Source organism: Bos grunniens, chromosome 21, assembly GCF_055505025.1.
Source record: "Bos grunniens cultivar Pamir isolate PY7600 chromosome 21, Bosgru_T2T1.0, whole genome shotgun sequence".
Lineage (NCBI taxonomy): Eukaryota > Metazoa > Chordata > Mammalia > Artiodactyla > Bovidae > Bos > Bos grunniens.
Window position 1 is genome coordinate 48549337 of NC_141185.1, and position 18951 is coordinate 48568287.

At 42.9% G+C, this 18951-nt stretch overlaps 1 protein-coding gene across 2 annotated transcripts in view; it reads left to right on the top strand.

Annotated features, from left to right (window-relative positions):
* Positions 1 to 18951, top strand: part of BLM (BLM RecQ like helicase) — a 92651-nt gene that overhangs the window by 59925 nt on the left and 13775 nt on the right. Inside the window, exons 15-17 of one of the 2 annotated variants that reach the window (XM_086364470.1) lie at positions 6077 to 6272; positions 9659 to 9849; positions 16473 to 16620. In XM_086364470.1, the coding sequence (XP_086220596.1) occupies positions 6077 to 6272; positions 9659 to 9849; positions 16473 to 16620 (535 nt within the window). The remainder of the gene's footprint in view (positions 1 to 6076; positions 6273 to 9658; positions 9850 to 16472; positions 16621 to 18951) is intronic. The other variant, XM_086364471.1, reaches the window with a different exon arrangement.

Here is an 18951-nt window from a genome sequence, read left to right on the forward strand (position 1 = left end):
AAGCTGGAATCAAGATTGCCGGGAGAAATATCAATCACCTCAGATATGCAGATGATACCACCCTTATGGCAGAAAGTGAAGAGGAACTCAAAAGCCTCTTGATGAAAGTGAAAGAGGAGAGTGAAAAAGCTGGCTTAAAGCTCAACATTCAGAAAACTAAGATCATAGCATCTAGTCCCATCACTTCATGGGAAATAGATGGGGAAACAGTGGAAAGAAACAGTGTCAGACTTTATTGTAGGGGGGCTCCAAAATCACTGCAGGTAATGATTCCAGCCATGAAATTAAAAGACACTTACTGCTTGGAAGGAAAGTTTTGACCAACCTAGATAGCATATTGAAAAGCAGAGACATTACTTTGCCAACAAAGGTCTGTATAGTCAACGCTATGGTTTTTCCAGTAGTCATGTATGGATGTGAGAGTTGGTCTGTGAAGAAAGCTGAGCACTGAAGAATTGATGCTTTTGAACTGTGGTGTTGGAGAAGACTCTTGAGAGTCCCTTGGACTGCAAGGAGATCCAACCAGTCCATTCTAAAGGAGATCAGCCCTGGGATTTCTTTGGAAGGAATAATGCTAAAGCTGGAACTCCAGTACTTCGGCCACCTCATGCGAAGAGTTGACTCATTGGAAAAGACTGATGCTGGGAGGATTGGGGGCAGGAGGAGAAGGGGACGACAGAGGATGAGATGGCTGGATGGCATCACCGACTCGATGGACATGAGTTTGGGTAGACTCTGGGAGTTGGTGATGGACAGGGAGGCCTGGAGTGCTGCGGTTCATGGGGTCACAGAGTCGGACACGACTGGGCGACTGAACTGAACTGAAGAAATTGTATTCGTTAAGATAAAGAAATAGGTTACTCTACAAAGAATGAGAAACAGATTTGCCTGAGGCACTGTCACTAAATTAAAAAAACAGAACCAGACTATCTCTAGAAGGCTGGGACTGAGGGGCTTCATGCTCAGCTTATTGTTATTTATGTTGAAAACAATGGAACGGCTTTCTCAGATATTTAGAAGTTCAGAAAATACTGGTTTGTCTTCACAGACATAACTATAGATGGCATTCTTTCCGAATTAATATTTAACTAATAAAAATTGCAGTTTTTTTTTCCTTTGATGAACTTTTTTGAAAGTTTGCCTGGATGAACATTCAAGTGAAAATAACCAAAAGAATTTGGCAAGAAAATGATAACTCATGAACACTGCCTTTGCAATACATTATAGATCAATGAAACATAAATCCAAAAATAGACTAGAAACATGTAAAAACAGTATATGATAAGGAAGGCATTTAAAATTAATTTGGGAGCTTCCCTGTTGGCTCAGTGGTAAAGAATCCGCCTGCCAGTGTAGAAGACATGGGTGGTCTCGGAAGATCGCACGTGCCATGGAGCAGCTAAGCCAGTGTATCACAGCTACTGAGCTCCTGTGCTGCAGCTACTGAAGCCTGCATGCCCTAGAGCCCATGCTCTGCGGCAAGAGAAGTCACCACAATGAGAAGCCTGTGCACCGCAACAGGGGAGTAGCTCTCCTCTCCACCGCTAAAGAAAAGCCCGCACAGCAGCACAGACCCAGGATAGTCAAAAGTAAATAAATTAATTAAAATTTAAAATTAATTGAGAAGCCCCTGGAGAAGAAAATGGCAACCCACTCCAGTATTCTCACCTGGAGAATTCCATGGACAGAGGCCTGGCGGGCTATAAGTCTATGGGGTCGCAAAGAGTCAGACACGACTGGGCACTCAGCACAATCAGGAAGGGAAGTTTATTCAACTTGTGGCACTGGCTACCTGATGGGGAGAATTATCCCGAGTCCTCATATCAAAAGTAATTACAGGTAGGGACGTCCTTGCTGTCCATGTTGAGACTTCATGCTTCCAAAGCAGGGAGCATAGGTTCAATCCCTGGTCCAAGAACAAAGATTCCACATACCACGTAACCAAGAAAAAAATTACAGGCAAATACAAGTACTGATATTTTTAAATGTGGAAGAGAACCTAAGCTTAGAAACAAACCCGACAGGAAGTAACTGCTCCAAATGATTAAAAACCTAAACAACTAAACAGTTCTGTATCTATAACAAAACCGAAAGGCAACAGCAAACTGGGAACTATATCTTCAAAAATAAAACATAATGAAGACCTTGTAAAAATGTAATAAGAGAAGCATGAGTCTCAAATAGTCAATTACCTGAGGCTGTCAGGAGACTATCGGAAAGGAAGAAACCACAGAGGGCTAAATACAAATTTATTTTAAGTGCAACTTTACTAATAATCGAATTAACATTTAAAACAGAGATTTTTACCTTCTGTATTGGCAAACATTTGTTAACTGACGGGAACAGCTTTGTGAGAGGCAATTTCCTATAGTAATCCTGAGACCTTTTCTGGAAAACAATGTGATGGACTACACTCAAATCTGAAACAGGTGTGGAATTTACTTTAGTGTTATTTTTAATAATAAATGTTCTGAGACCATGATTGGTTATATTGCAGTACATTCCTGCCATTAAAAGTGGTTTATGAAGAATTTTTTAATGGTATGAAAATGTTGGAATGTTAACGATAGATGAATGCAGGAAAAAATATAATTCAAAAGTGTGTAATCTCAACCATAAAAAAATCGGATAGAAAACTGATAAGAAAAAAGAAGTAAGTCAATTTGTTTAATTTCTTTAATTCTTTATATATATGTACGTGCTCAATTGCTCAGTCATGTCCCACTCTTTGTGACCCCATGGGCTGTAGCCCGCCAAGCTCCTTTGTCCATGGAATTTTCCAGCCAAGAATACTGGAGTGGCTTGTCATTTCCTACTCCCGGGGATCTTCCCAACCTAGGAATCGAACCTGAGTCTCCACCATTGCAGGCAGATTCTTTACCACTGCACTACCTGGGAAGCCCCTTTATATATAGTATATTCTACAGTATACATGTTTTTATATTTAAACACTTTGATCAGTTAACTCAGTTTTTTTAATCTAATTGTTTCTGCCTCAGAGCAGCTAATCCTCATAGTCAAGGTGTAATCACCAACTGGGCAGCCTTGATCTTAATAGATTTGTGGGACAGAATAAAACTTGGTTGTTTTTCTTCACAAAGAAATGATGGTTCCCTGAAATTTTGAAAGCCACACAGATATAAAGAAGGAATTATCAGTTCAGCAAAGCCAGTGTTCCCAGTTACTAGAAGAAGAGAGGCTCAGGAGGAGTTGGGGTCACTGTCACCTTATGAGCCTGCGGGCTCCCTGGAAGGGCTGTGCTCAGCAGACCCTGGGAGGTGCACCCAGGCTTCCTGGAGACCTGTGGGCTGGCACAGCTCGCTCCACAGCCTCTCCACCTGCTCTCCCACCTCTCTAGGCTGCGGTAGACCTTCCCTTTCCAGGGGATTCACCTTTGATCACAGTGCCGTAAATTTCAGTGGATGGATAAGCTGAAGTACAGCCATCAGTGCTCCTGGTATGGATGAGCACCCTGTCTGCCATCCGTGTGCTCCGTGCTGTGCTCTTCCCGGGTCTGGTACTCACAGTGACTGAAATCATGTCATTAACCTCAGTCTGGCTGCCACATCGTCCAGTTGTTTTTTGAAATACTCTTCTTGAAGTTGCAATTCATCTTTTTAGGTCCTAAAAAAAGACTTGCAGCTTTATTTGTGTAACATAATTTTGCCTGGAGATACAGTGTCTTCACCTGGGTTATAGGCTCTAAATTTGCCACTGAAACAGATAGGCTTGAAGATGATTTTTTACCAAAAACTGATTTATCAGGCTCCTGAAATTTAAGTGCCAGTTTGCTTCCACTGAGTAACTTGATAGACAAAGATCCACAGTCTCTAGTCTTTTTTTCTTTTTTAGTATAAACAACTCTCAGACTTATTGCCCATCTGAGTTCCAGTAAAAAAATTCACAAATTTTGACTCTGAAACCAGCTGATGAATATAAGGAACCGGTGTGTGATCAGCTGGAAAAATGGTTAGTAAGCCCTGGAGTAGGTGAGAACACCACTATTCCTGAGCCATTGGAAAAGCTAGCAGCAGTGACCCCGACAGCCCCAGCCCTGGAAATACCCAGAGCTTCAGAGCAACACGGTTATCCGGGCATTATGGATATCATGGCTGTGTGAGCACCACTCTTGCACATCCATGTCAAAAAAATGAGAGAGCAAATAGTGGCAACACATCGAGAGGCAACTGCCATTGGCCTTGGCTCCCGTGGTGATAACACTTAGTCACGCAAGCAGGGGCCTGCCACACCAAGCTTCTCCCTGCCTTCTTGGGTCTGAACAGGGTTGCAAATTAACAACATGAAAATCTCTAATTCAGTTCAGTTCAGTTCAGTCACTCAGTCGTGTCCGACTCTTTGCGACCCAGTGAGTTGCAGCACACCAGGCCTCCCTGTCCTCACCAACTCCTGGAGTTCACTCAAATTCATATCCATCGAGTCGGTGATGCCATCCAGCCATCTCATGCTCTGTCGTCCCCTTCTCCTCCTGCCCCCAATCCCTCCCAGCATCAGAGTCTTTTCCAATGAGTCAACTCTTCGCATGAGGTGGCCAAAGTACTGGAGTTTCAGCTTTAGCATCATTTCTTCCAAAGAATGCCCAGGACTGATCTCCTTTAGAATGGACTGGTTGGATCTCCTTGCAGTCCAAGGGACTCTCAAGAGTCTTCCCCAAGACCACAGTTCAGAAGCATCAATTCTTCGGCACTCAACTTTCTTCACAGTCCAACTCTCACACTCATACACGACCACTGGAAAAACCATAGCCTTGACTAGACGGACCTTTGTTGGCAAAGTAATGTCTCTGCTTTTCAGTATGCTATCTAGGTTGGTCATAACTTTACTCCAAGGAGTAAGCATCTTTTAATTTCATGGCTGGAATCACCATCTGCAGTGATTTTGGAGCCCAAAAAAACGAAGTCCGACGCTGTTTCCACTGTTTCCCCATCTATTTCCCATGAAGTGATGGGACCAGATGCCATGATCTTCGTTTTCTGAATGTTGAGCTTTAAGCCAGCTTTTTCACTCTCCTCTTTCACTTTCATCAAGAGGCTTTTGAGTTCCTCTTCACTTTCTGCCATAAGGGTGGTGTCATCTGCATATCTGAGGTGATTGATATTTCTCCTGGCAATCTTGATTCCCACTTGTGTTTCTTTCAGCCCAGTGTTTCTCATGATGTACTCTGCATATAAGTTAAATGAGCAGGGTGACAATATACAGCCTTGACGTACTCCTTTTCCTATTTGGAACCAGTCTGTTGGTCCCTGTCCAGTTCTAACTGTTGCTTCCTGACCTGCATACAGGTTTCTCAAGAGGCAGGTCAGGTGATCTGGTATTCCCATCTCTTTCAGAATTTCCCACAGTTTATTGTGACCCACACAGTCAAAGGCTTTGGCATAGTCAATAAACAGAAATAGATGTTTTTCTGGAACTCTGTTGCTTTTTTGATGATCCAACGGATGTTGGCAATTTGATCTCTGGTTCCTCTGCCTTTTCTAAAACCAGCTTGAACATCTGGAAATTCATGGTTCACATATTGGTGAAGCCTGGCTTGTAGAATTTTGAGCATGACTTTGCTAGCATGTGAGATGAGTGTAATTGTGCGGTAGTTTGAGCATTCTTTGGCATTGCTTTTCTTTGGGATTGGAATGAAAACTGACCTTTTCCTAATTAGTCATGCGCAATAATGAAATCAAGTTATTAGAATCTTGTATAGAGTACATTTCAAAGTAAAAGAGAGGAAGACTTCCCTGGTGGTCCAGTGTTTAAGAATCCACCTGCCAATGCAAGGGACACGGGTTTGATCCCTAATCTGGGAAGATTCTATGGGGCAGCTAAGCCCCTGCGCACCTACTGAGCCCGTGTGCCATAACTACTGAGCCCGCATTCTAGAGCCCAAGAGCAGCAACTAGAAAAAGCCCAAGCATAGCCATGAAGACCCAGGGCAGCCAAAAATAAATAACAAAATTACTTTTTAAAAAGTTAAGTAAAATAGAGGATGAAGGTTTTCAAAGCATCTATTATTAAAATGTTCCTTCAGATGCATTAAGAGCCTCACTGGCTTTCGCTTGTATGGCAGGTCATCTGCGCGACAATCGCCTTTGGAATGGGCATCGACAAACCGGACGTGCGCTTTGTGATCCACGCCTCCCTCCCGAAGTCCGTGGAGGGTTACTACCAGGAGTCTGGCCGAGCCGGAAGGGACGGGGAGATCTCTCACTGCATACTCTTCTACACCTACCACGACGTGACCCGGCTGAAGAGGCTTATCCTGAGTAAGCTCGGCTCCCTGGGGGACTGTGCTGTCCCGCTCAGTCCCATGACTGTCGTCCACCCCTGCAGTCATGGTGCTTTTGGTCCAGTGTTCTTAAAATAGAGATGCTTATGTAGATATGGAAGTTTTATTTTAGGTCATCTGTATGATAAAGATGTTGTTCAACATGTTGAAGACTAGAAAATTTCCAAACCAGGCCTTGTATACAGTCCAATCCTAAGAAATAACTCCAGTTACTAATTTCCTTTGTATCCTTCTAGGCCCATTTTCTGCCTGGATCCTTGTATATAATGTATATTTCAGACATGCAAAAAAGTAAAATGGAAAAACTAATAAGCTATCGTGTACCCCCATCCAGGTTAGGAAATAAACTCCCTATAGAGCCTCTCATATCCCATCTCTTGACTTCCACATTGGAGTTAAACAGTATCTTTTTATTTTTAATAATTTTTTAAAAATTGGGGTGTGATTGCTTTAAATTTGGGGCAGTATTTTATATTTGATATTTACGTTCCCAAATGCAGGTATTTCACAGTATAAATGCTATTATGTGTGTCGTCCCCCCCCACCCCCACCCCGCTGAAGTATTGTTGAGTCATTCAGGTGTACAACACAGTGATTTAAAGGTTATACTCTATATATGTAGTGAAAGAAAGTCAAGTTGCTCAGTCATGTGCGACTCTTTGTGACCCCATGGACTGTAGCCAGCAGGCTCCTCCGTCCATGCATTTTCCAGGCAAGGGTACTGGAGTGGGTTGCCGTTTCCTTCTCCAGGTGATCTTCCCGACTCAGGAATCAAACCCAGGTCTCCCGTATTGCAGGCAGATGCCTTCCTTACCCTCTGAGCCACCAGGGAAGCCTACTCTATTTACATACAGTTATTATATAAATGTGCTTTTTTAAATATATATGTATATTGACCAGATTTTTTTCTAGTCAACACCAGGGTGTGACTATGATTCCAACAAGTACACATAGCTTGACTATATAGAATTCTATAGAATCATATTCCTTGTTTATTGAACCAGTTCCCTTTTAATAGATAAGTAAACTTGCCTGTTTTGAGACCACTTTTGAAGGAACTCTGGCAAAGATACTGAGTGCGTGAAATGACGCTTACCAAGTTCTGTGCCAGATAATGTTGACCTGTTTTGCTCGTAACCGGTAGCAAGGGCAGGGTCCTAACCATTGGACCGCCAGGGAATTCCCAGCCACTGGCTTTAGAGATAGAGTCAGTCCCAAGAGAAAAGTGAACTTCAGAAAAGTTTTATAACTTGCTCCCAATAGCAGCAGCAGTGGTAGCAGGGGGAGTTGTCATGGTAATGATAATGTTTCCTTAGCACTTACTTACTGTATGCCACTGTCTGGAATGCTTTACGTACATCACTTAATGTTCACAAGATCCCTAAGAGACACTACTCTTACTCTTCTCATTTTACAGAAGAATTTCCTCGAAATACAGAGCTAGATAAGTGGCAGAGCCCTGGTGGAATCCAGGTTCATCTGAATCCAAGATTCACCTCCCTTACACTATACCAAGATCATTCTCAGTGAAAAAATGCAACTTTTAAACTTAGCGTGTCCAAAAAAGTGAAACTTTTAAACTTAGTGTGTTTTTGAAAAGAACCTATATTAAGTTAGGTCCAAATAATTTAGTAAGTATTTAAACCCTAAATACTTAGAAGCCATCTGAAAAAAATAATACTCATAAAGCAGAAAAAAAAATTTTTTTTAATTTCCTTTTTAACGAACCACAGTTGCTTATGAATGAAAATTATGAACATGTTGTTCTCAAACCTTGGAATCAGAGTACACGCTACCACCCTCATTTCCTGTTTCAGGTTGATTTTTTTGGAGGTAAAGACATTTGAAAAGACCCTGATGCTGGGAAAGATTGAGGGCAGAAGGAGAGGGGATGACAGAGGATGAGATGGTTGGATGGCGTCACCGACTCAATGGACATGGGTTTGGGTGAACTCCGGGAGTTGGTGATGGACAGGGAGGCCTGGCGTGCTGCAGTTCATGGGGTCGCAAAGAGTCGGACACAACTGAGTGACTGAACTGAACTGAGCTGAATTGTGTTCATGATAGCAACTGCCAAAATTTTAACTTCACAGTGGCATTTAGAGGGACTTCCTTGGTGGTCCAGTAGCTAAGACTCTACGCTTCCAATGCAGGAGGTGAGAGTTCGATCCCTGGTCAGGGAACTAAGATGCGGCATGCTGCCTGGCACGGGCAGGAAAACAAAAAAAAATTAAATAAAAAACAATAACAATGTCATCAGAAGAAAAGTAGCACATCATGAGGGCTTCCCTGGTGGCTTAGTGGTAAAGAACCCACATGCCAGTGTAGGAGAGGCAGATTCAATCTCTGGATCAGAAAGAGCCTCTGGAGAAGGAAATGGCAACCCACTCCAGTATTCTTGTCTGGGAAATCTATGGACAGAGGAGCCTGACGGACTACAGTCTGTATGGTCACGAGAGTTGGACACAACTTAGTGACTAAACAACAAGCTCATTGTGAACTAGCTCAATCAAGTTGTGTATGTGGAGTTCAACATGTGTTAGGTGTTGCTGTGTTTCGCTTAAATTTAAAATACCGACCAGCAGCCGTGTGCATTCATTGCAGCACCCACCCTGGCCCAGGAGGTCCTTCGCACACAGTTTCAGAACCAATGGCTTCACCACTTTGGTCCCAAATACTCCAGAAGATGCACAGCCCACTGCCACGGCCCGTCTCTGCTCACTCTGGATGCTAGGTTTAGTTCATGCTTGTCTTGATAAATGTAGTAAATATAGTTGAGATAGTTATCATTAGGAATAATGAAGATATGCAAAATGTTTTCAGCTACTCCTGACAACCTGTGTTTATTCCCATAAAACTAAATTCTTGGTTGTTGTTGTTCAGTCCCTCAGTTGTGTTTGACTCTTTTCAGCCCCCTGGACTGCAGCATGCCAGGGTTCCCTGTCCTTCACCATCTCCCAGAGTTTGCTCAAACTCATGTCCAGTGAGTCAGTGATGCCACCCAACCATCTTGTCCTCTGTCATCCCCTTCTCCTGCTTTCAGTGTTTCCCTGCATCAGGGTCTTTTCTAATGAGTTGGCTTTTAGCATCAGGTAGCCAAAGTATTGGAGCTTCAGCTTCAGCATCAGTACTTCCAATGAATATTCAGAGTTGATTTCCTTTAGGATTGACTGGTTTGATCTTGCTGTCCAAGGAACCTTCAAGAGTCTTCTCTTGAGATAAATCTTGGAGATGAACATAAACATTCAGTTAATTATAATATAAATATTTAGAATTATAGGAATCTGTTTGAAATACTTCTGTGATATATTCAACTTTTCTACTTTAATAAGTATGTTTTACTATGTTCTTCATCTCTTTTAGTGGAAAAAGATGGAAACCATCATACACGAGAGACCCACTTCAATAATTTGTATAGCATGGTACATTACTGTGAAAATATAACAGAATGTAGGAGAATACAGCTTTTGGCTTACTTTGGCGAAAATGAATTTAATCCTCATTTTTGTAAGAAATACCCAGATGTTTCATGTGATAACTGCTATAAAACAAAGGTAAAATAAGCAGGTTTTAAATTCTTTGTAATAAGGAAATTGCCAAGATTTTTTTTTTTTTCTTCTCTTAATTTAGAATAGTTAGATATAGGTTAGACTGCAATCAAGTCGGCCCTAAGGAGTTTAACAAGGGAACAGTGGCTTCCTCCCCATGTTAATTGGAAATAGAAACATTTTGATAATAATTCTGTGACATACCCTTAGAATTCGAAGCCTGTTTAAAAAATATATACTGTACCTGTTTCAGCAATTATAGGATACTTTAGAAATGTCGTTAATCTATAAATTTCCAAAAAGATCCAATATGGGCAGCTAGAATAATTTCCATTCAATTGTAGTTACATTTAAGCATCCCATTCTCAAAAGGGTTATAACTAGTATACTTATATGTTTGAATTCAGATCAATTAGATTACTCTGTAAATTGGTTTTAAACTATAAAGAATAATGGCAATAGCTTCAAGATGAGTTTGCTATCAATTTTCGTAAAAACAACCTTGGGAGGTGGTTAAATTCAATCCTTGTCTTCTCTACTTCACAGTTTATGGAGCATTTTCTTGTTTTATGTATTACTTGAAATGTCTGTGCAAGGTGCTAGGGATTCACAGACAGGAGAGAAAGACATGTTTGTATTCATATCATTATGATACTGTGTTATAAATCCAGTTACAGATAGGCAGCACTAGCCGAGCAGACAGCAATTTACTCTGTCTCTGTGGATTCCCAGCCATCTCCACCCATCGCGCCCCACTCTGTAGATGTTCCTAATCTGTTCACTCATTCAACAAATATTTGTTGAGTGCCTGCTCTGTGATAGACACTGTTCTAGGAGTTTGGGATATATCACCGAGCAACATATGAAGATCCCTAACTCTTGTGGAGCTCACTTTCAAGCAGAGGAAGGCTGAATAAAGACAACATACGTTATAAGTACATGTGAAGAGGGAAATTGTTGCTGTTCAGTCGCTCAGTCATGTCTGACTCTTTGAGACCCCATGAACTGCAGCATGCCAAGTTTCCCTGTCCTTCACCATCTCCTGAAGTTTGTTCAAACTCATGTCCATTGAGTTGATTGTGCCATCCAACCATTTCATCCTCTGTCGCCCTCTTCTCCTCCTGCTCTCCATCTTTCCCAACATCAGGGTCTTTTGAAGAGGGAAGAGCCTTGGTGAAAAGTACAGCAGTATAAGGAGTCAGGAATGATAAATGAGATTTAGGAGGCAGTGGCCCTAGGAAGTCCTATTACAATGATGTTCAATTCAGTAGCTCAGTCATGTCCGACTGTTTGCGACCCCATGAATCGCAGCACAACAGGCCTCCCTGTCCATCACCATCTCCCAGAGTTCACTCAAACTCACGTCCATCGAGTCGGTGATGCCATCCAGCCATCTCATCCTCTGTCGTCCCCTTCTCCTCCTGCCCGCAATCCCTCCCAGCATCAAGTCTTTTCCAGTGAGTCAACTCTTTGCATGAGGTGGCCAAAGTACTGGAGTTTCAGCTTTAGCACCAGTCCTTCCAAAGAAATCCCAGGGCTGAACTCCTTCAGAATGGACTGGTTGGATCTCCTTGCAGTCCAAGGGACTCTCAAGAGTCTTCTCCAAGACCACAGTTCAGAAGCATCAGTTCTTTGGCGCTCAGCCTTCTTCACAGTCCAACTCTCACATCCATACATGACCATAGGAAAAACCATAGCCTTGACTAGATGGACCTTTATTGGCAAAGTAATGTCTCTGCTTTTCAATATGCTATCTAGGTTGGTCATAACTTTCCTTCCAAGGAGTAAGCATCTTTTAATTTCATGGCTGGAATCACCATCTGCAGTGATTTTGGAGCCCAAAAAAACAAAGTCTGATACTGTTTCCACTGTTTCCCCATCTATTTCCCATGAAGTGATGGGACCAGATGCCATGATCTTCGTTTTCTGAATGTTGAGCTTTAAGCCAACTTTTTCACTCTCCTCTTTCACTTTCATCAAGAGGCTTTTGAGTTCCTCTTCGCTTTCTGCCATAAGGGTGGTGTCATCTGCATATCTGAGGTGATTGATATTTCTCCAATCTTGATTCCAGCTTGTACTTCTTCCAGCCCAGCGTTTCTCATGATGTACTCTGAATATAAGTTAAATAAGCAGGGTGACAATATACAGCCTTGACGTACTCCTTTTCCTATTTGGAACCAGTCCAGTTCTAACTGTTGCTTCCTGACCTGCATACAGGTTTCTCAAGAGGCAGGTCAGGTGGTCTGGTATTCCCATCTCTTTCAGAATTTTCCACAGTGTATTGTGACCCACACAGTCAAAGGCTTTGGCATAGTCAATAAAGCAGAAATAGATGTTTTTCTGGAACTCTCTTGCTGATGTGATGAGACCTCAGCAAAAACTTGAAGGGAGTTTAGCTGAGCAGCTCTCAAATATGGGTATTCTTGGCAGAAGCCAAGACAAAAGGCCCTGAGGTGGGGATGTGCCTGTATGTTTGAGAGATAGCAAGGGAACTCACAAGCCTGCCCTGGGCTAAGAGTTAGTCAGGGGAAAGGTAACAGCCAGCCATAGCATTATCTGGAGGGCGGAGAGACTGGCCAAGTAGAACAACCCTCAGCAGAGGAGACCTATTGGCAGGGAAGATCAGGAGTTCGGCCTGGGGCACAGTGAGTTAGACACTCTTATCTTAGATTCAGGAATTCTGGAAGGAGGCTGGTGATACCATAGCTGGAAGTGCTTGGCCCGGGGGTTGAATTGAAAGTCATAAAAGCAGGTGAAACCTTCAGTGGTTTCTGTTTACATGGAAGAAAAGAAAATGAAAGACCGAGCCCTGGTGCTTCAAAAGCCTGAGGAGAAGAGGGAGAATTAGGAAAGGAGCCCAGGAAAGAGAACAAGTGAGGTAGGAAGAAGAGCAAGGCAGCTAAGTGTGGAAGAGCTTCAGGGAAGAGGGAGTGCTGCCTGGTCATACACTGCTGCCAACCCCATATCATAAGGACCAAGACGTCCCCACGAACGTAGCCCTACAGAAATACGGGACCTGGACATGACCAGTTACAGTGGAGAGGGGCAAAGCTGGAGGCAGTGTGCTTATGGAAAATTCTTTCAAGTTTTGTTTCAGGGATGAACAGAGAAACAATATCTGCCAGGAGAGCTGGAGTCAAGAAAAGATAGGAGAAATGCTGTAGTTGTGTGCTGAAAGGAACACACCTACAGAGGATGGAAACTGATGTGTGAGGACAGGAAGATGTGCTGCAGCAGGGTCCCTGGGGTGGCGAGGGGGGCTGGGAGCTCGTCGAGGGCACCAAGATGGGTTCAGACAGTAGCCTGGATAGTTCATCTGTAATAACAGGAAGGAGGAGAGAAAATGTGGGAGAGGCGCTGGTGACAGATGTAGTGGAGGGAGTTTGCGAAAGTTGCTTCTCATCGATTCACTGTTCTCAGCAAAGTAGGAAGCAAGGTGTGTGCAGGAAGCAAGAGTGTGAAATCAGACAGGAGTCCACAGGCTTACCTTACAGGGCCAGAGAGCAGACATTCCAGGCTTTGTGGGCAGTCTCTGTCCCAGCTACTCAACTCTGCCATTTTAGCCCAAAGGGGGACATAAAGCACAATAAATACATCGATTTTCCGTGGTCGTATTTTGATAAAATTTGATTTACAAAAGCAGGTGTATAGCGCATGGGCCATAATTTGCTGACTCCTATTCTAAGAGAATGGAGGAAGATAGACCACACACCTGTCATGATCACCAAAGGGTGCACTTGAGATCTGTGGCCCTGTGTTGAAAGTGAAAGTCAGTTCTGTTCAGCAGTCGTGTCTGACTCTTTGAGACCCCATGGACTGCAGCACGCCTGGCTTCCCTGTCCATCACCAGCTCCTGGAGCTTGCTCAGACTCATGTCCATCAAGTCAGTGAAGCCATGAAGTCGAAAGTGAAAACAGCTCAGTTGTCCAAGTGTTTCTCCAGCCAGGTGTAGCTACAAAGATACAGGCATGAAGTGGTGGAGAATGGGATGTAATGTGTTTGTCAAACTAGGAGACATAAGGGCAAGGGAGTTGAAGCTGTTCTGTGAAAGGTGGTGTTACAATTTTTTTTAAAAAGCGAGAGATTGGCTCTGGGATATCAACTGAATATCTTAGTACTTAGAGAACATCTAAGAGGGTGGGTCAATGGCTAGGCAGTCCCAGAGGATTGTTGGAGTCAGCATACTAGCTGGCCTGATTTTGAAAGGTAGGAGGTGATGGTCAGAGAACAGAGTGTTGCTGATATTAGTAAGACTAAGGTAGTGGGCGTGACCATTAGAGTGAGTGGCCACATTTGTGGAGAATGGGATCACTAGAGCACAGGAGATCAAGTTGCCCAAGGCCAACATGTGGGAGAATCATTTCTGTGTACTAAGTCACCAAGAATTAAGACAGGAGTCAGGTTGGAGAGAGCAATGGGGGCACTCTCTCGTGACAATGCCAGGTAGAGCCTCAGAATAACTACCAGTTGTTAGTATAGGATGAAAAACCCACCTGTCTTCAGGACTGTGGGGGTTGAGCAGGGATTAGCAGGTAGAGGGACTCATATACAGAAGCACGATGCCACTTCTGAGAACTGCAGGTGCTCAGCAATCCTGTGATGTGATGATAGTAAAGCATCACATAGTAATGGGGACTTCCAAGAGGAAGGCAGAGGGACTTCCCTGGTGGTCCAGTGGCTGAGTCCACCTGCCAGTGCAGGAGACTCGAGTTCAGTCCCTGGTCCAAGAAGACCCCACATGCTGCAGATCAGCTAAGCCCGTGCTCCACAGACACTGAACCCTTGTGCTGCAACTACCAAAGCCCACACGCCTAGAGCCTGTGCTCTGCGACAAGAGCAGCCACTGCGATGAGAAGCCAGCACGCTGCAATGAAGAGGAGCCACCCCCTCACCAAGCACAACTAGAGAAAACCCACAATGAAGACACAGCAGAGCCAAAAAAGAAAATAAAATAAAATTCAAAGAGCAAAGGAAAAAAATGGTTGGCAGAGTTTGGAGACACCTGAGGGCTAAAGGCAGAGGAACCAGCGATCAAATTGCCAACATCCGCTGGATCATGGAAAAAGCAAGAGAGTTCCAGAAAAACATCTATTTCTGCTTTATTGACTATGCCAAAAAGCCTTTGACTATGTAGATCACAAGAAACTGTGGAAAATTCTGAAAGAGATGGGAATACCAGATCACCTGACCTGCCTCTTGAGAAACCTATATGCAGGTCAGGAAGCAACAGTTAGAACTGGACATGGAACAACAGACTGGTTCCAAATAGGAAAAGGAGTACATCAAGGCTATATATTGTCACCCTGCTTATTTAACTTCTATGCAGAGTACATCATGAGAAACGCTGGGCTGGAAGAAGCACAAGCTGGAATCAAGATTGCCAGGAGAAATATCAATCACCTCAGATATGCAGATGATACCACCCTTATGGCAGAAAGTGAAGAGGAACTAAAAAGCCTCTTGATGAAAGTGAAAGTGGAGAGTGAAAAAGTTGGCTTAAAGCTCAACATTCAGAAAACGAAGATCATGACATCCGGTCCCATCACTTCATGGCAAATAGATGGGGAAACAGTGGCTGACTTTATGTTTTGGGGCTCCAAAATCACTGCAGATGGTGATTGCAGCCATGAAATTAAAAGATGCTTACTCCTTGGAAGGAAAGTTACGACCAACCTAGATAGCATATTGAAAAGCAGAGACATTACTTTGCCAACAAATGTCTGTCTAGTCAAGGCTATGGTTTTTCCAGTGGTCATGTATGAGTGTGAGAGTTGGACTGTGAAGAAAGCTGAGTGCCAAAGAATTGATGCTTCTGAACTGTGGTGTTGGAGAAGACTCTTGAGAGTCCCTTGGACTGCAAGGAGATCCAACCAGTCCATTCTAAAGGAGATCAGCCCTCGGATTTCTTTGGAAGGAATGATGCTAAAGTTGAAACTCCAGTACTTTGGCCACCTCATGCAAAGAGTTGACTCATTGGAAAAGACCCTGATGCTGGGAGGGATTAGGGGCAGGAGGAGAAGGGGACAACAGAGGATGAGATGGCTGGATGGCCTCACCGACTCGATGGAGAAGAATTTGGGTGAACTCCGGGAGTTGGTGATGGACAGGGAGGCCTGTTGTGCTGCGATTCGTGGGGTCGCAAAGAGTCGGACACGACTGAGCAACTGAACTGAACTGAGGGCTATGATAAAGGAAACTGACTGGAAATAACAAAAAGGATTGACTGTGGCACCAAAGACCCAAAGGACATCAGAACTCATACATTTGCATGGTTAGACAGTGTTTTTCATTCCAGAGGTCACCATACAGTAAGTGACAGAGAAAATATGAAGGATTTTGGGGGAAAAAAATGTTTCTACCCACAGAGTGCTCTCCGGTAACAGTCTGTGAAACTAATGAAATAGAGCAGACTGCTAGTTGTTCTAGACACAAGATTAATATAAAAACTTAGAAAAGAAGGACATTTGCAACTTCTTTAGTTTTTGCTCTTGGTTTTAGTGTGGGAATGGCGTGTTGTGGGACTGTTTCAGTTAGTATTAAACCCTAGCAATCTAGGTATTGTTATCTTAATTATAAAGATAACAGTAAAAGCTAATAAATATAAAAAGGTAATCTCTTTTTATTCATAGGATTTTAAGACAAAAGATGTGACTGAAGATGTGAAAAATATTGTAAGATTTGTTCAAGAACACAGTTCATCTCAGGGAACAAGAAATATAAAGCATATAGGTCCTTCTGGGAGGTTCACTATGAACATGCTGGTTGACATTTTCTTGGGTAAGTCAGCTGTTTTATCGTTTGAATTACATCAATTAAATTTGAACATTAAAGAAGTCATTACAGCTACATAGAAACACCTCTATTGTCGCTTTCTTAAAGAATTTAAGGGCTTTAGAATAAAAACCTTTTAGAGTAATAAAGGAAAAGCCATTTTATGCATTATAACAGTTATTTTTATAGAATTTATATAAGTCACTAAAATCAGTTTTCACAAATGAAAAAAAAAAGAAAGCTCACGGAGTTTCATCTGAGTGAGTGAGCTTCTAGTTTGGGACGGCAGCTTGAGCACTAAGTATCTGTCTTCTCTTTTCTTCCTTGAGGCCCTTTTTAAATAGTAGCAAGGAAATAGAAGGAGGATTCAATCCATAACAGCATAAAGAGCCAGGAAGAGACCATCATCGGCTTAGAAGTTTTAAAAATCTTTTACAAAATGGATGAAAGCATATTGATGAATGGAATGAAATTCAATAAATCACAGAGCAAATAAATGTAGGAGAAAGTTACAGCCAAGGGACTGTCAACCAGGCGGAACGCCATTGTCCCCAGGCCCCAAACCTGGAGTCATAGAGACCTAGGGGTAGAAGTGAAAGCAGGGGAGCTCCAAATAGGAGGGGACAATTGGAAGAAAGTCTGCTCACAGAAGAACTGCATGGAGTACCAGCCTGCAACTCGTTCTAGAACAAAGATAAACAAACTGCTTGAGGAGCAGAAAGACAGCCAAGTTGGGGGCTACCAGCGCATTTACCCTAAAACAAACCTGATAACTGGACATTACATTTTAAGGGAGAAATTTGGGGGGAAACAGACATTGATACAAAATAATAAGAAATCCACTTAAAAAGTTTAATCTGGTCCCTGAAGAGTAAATATAAATAGACGATCAAGAAAAGACCAGAGACTTCCCTGGTGGTCCAGTGGCTAAGACTCTGTGCTCCCAGTGCAGGGAATCCGGGTTCGATCCCCGGTCAGGGAACTAGAGCCCACTGCCCTAACTAAGAGTTTGCGTGCCACAAAGAAAAATGAGAGAAAGGCCAAAGAAGTAACATATTTGATCCTGGGGATAGAGGTAATTTAGAAAGTAGGCAGTACTTCTGGGGAGACAGGAAGGGGAACTCTTCATTAGTATCTTCACAAAGACAAACAATAATAGAATGTTACGGTGTCTTGGATGGTAAAGAATCCACCTGCAATGCAGGAGACATGGGTTCAGTCCCTGGGTTGGGAAGATCCTGTGGAGGAGAGCATGGCAACCCACCCCAGTATTCTTACCTGGAGAATTCCATGGACAGAGGAACCTGTTGGGCTGCAGTCCATGGGGTCACAGTCAGACATGACTAAACAACTTTCACTTGTATGGAAAAGAAACAAAGATGGAGAAAGAGCTTTTAAAATTTTTAAATGATTAACAAAGTAAATTTAGTAGAAAGGCTGGAAGATAACATCAAGAAAATTTTCTGAAGACCTCAGCAAAAATATATGGAAAATGTGAGAGAGAAAATACAGATCAATTCTTAGGAAATGTAAAATCTGACAGAATTTTGAAATAGGAAATAAACCAACAATAAAAGGAAATTTCTCCGAAAAGGAAAAAAGCCTTAATTGCCCACTGGGGGAGTTCCCTAGTGGTTAGGATTCGGCACTTTCACTTCCATGGCCTGGGTTCAATCCCTGGTCAGGGAACGGAGGTCCCACAAGCTGTGTGGTGTGCCAAAATTTAAATTAAAAAAAAAAAAAAAAAGCCTGCTTAATGCCAAATAAATGCTTTATAAGATGAGGTTTAAGAATACCAAGAGTAAAGCCATGTTAGGGAGGAAAAGCCTTTTCTCTTGTAGTTAGGGGAGGCAGATTAGCAAGAGAAAGGACAGATTTAATCAGATATGTAATGGGAATTCATGGAAAATGTGACTCAAAGGAGCCATTAGAATCTGAGGCTTAGCTACCATTTTAAAGGGGAAGGAGAGGCAGGAAGGGTTAGGAGGAAACAAATGATGTGGAGGGGGGGCATCATAGGGCCCTTAGGAGAAAGATGGCGGGGGAGGGGAGGGGAACACGTGGTCATTTTTGTAACAGTGTCTGGGTGTTGTATGGAAAGTTCTCATCTCCGATGATGTGAGTCAGTCTTCTGGTTGCTCCGGGGCTGGGGCGGGGGCTAGGATTTAAGACAATTGAGTTCTTTGGGGAGTGTCTGCTTTTTGGCAGATAGATTTCAGGAGCTCAGATACCTTCTGCTCAGAATAGTTTTGATGCCATTGTGGCATATTCTGAACCCCTTCAAAGATACTCCCAAAAGCTTTGGAAAGAAAAAGACAACCAAAACCAAAGGACATC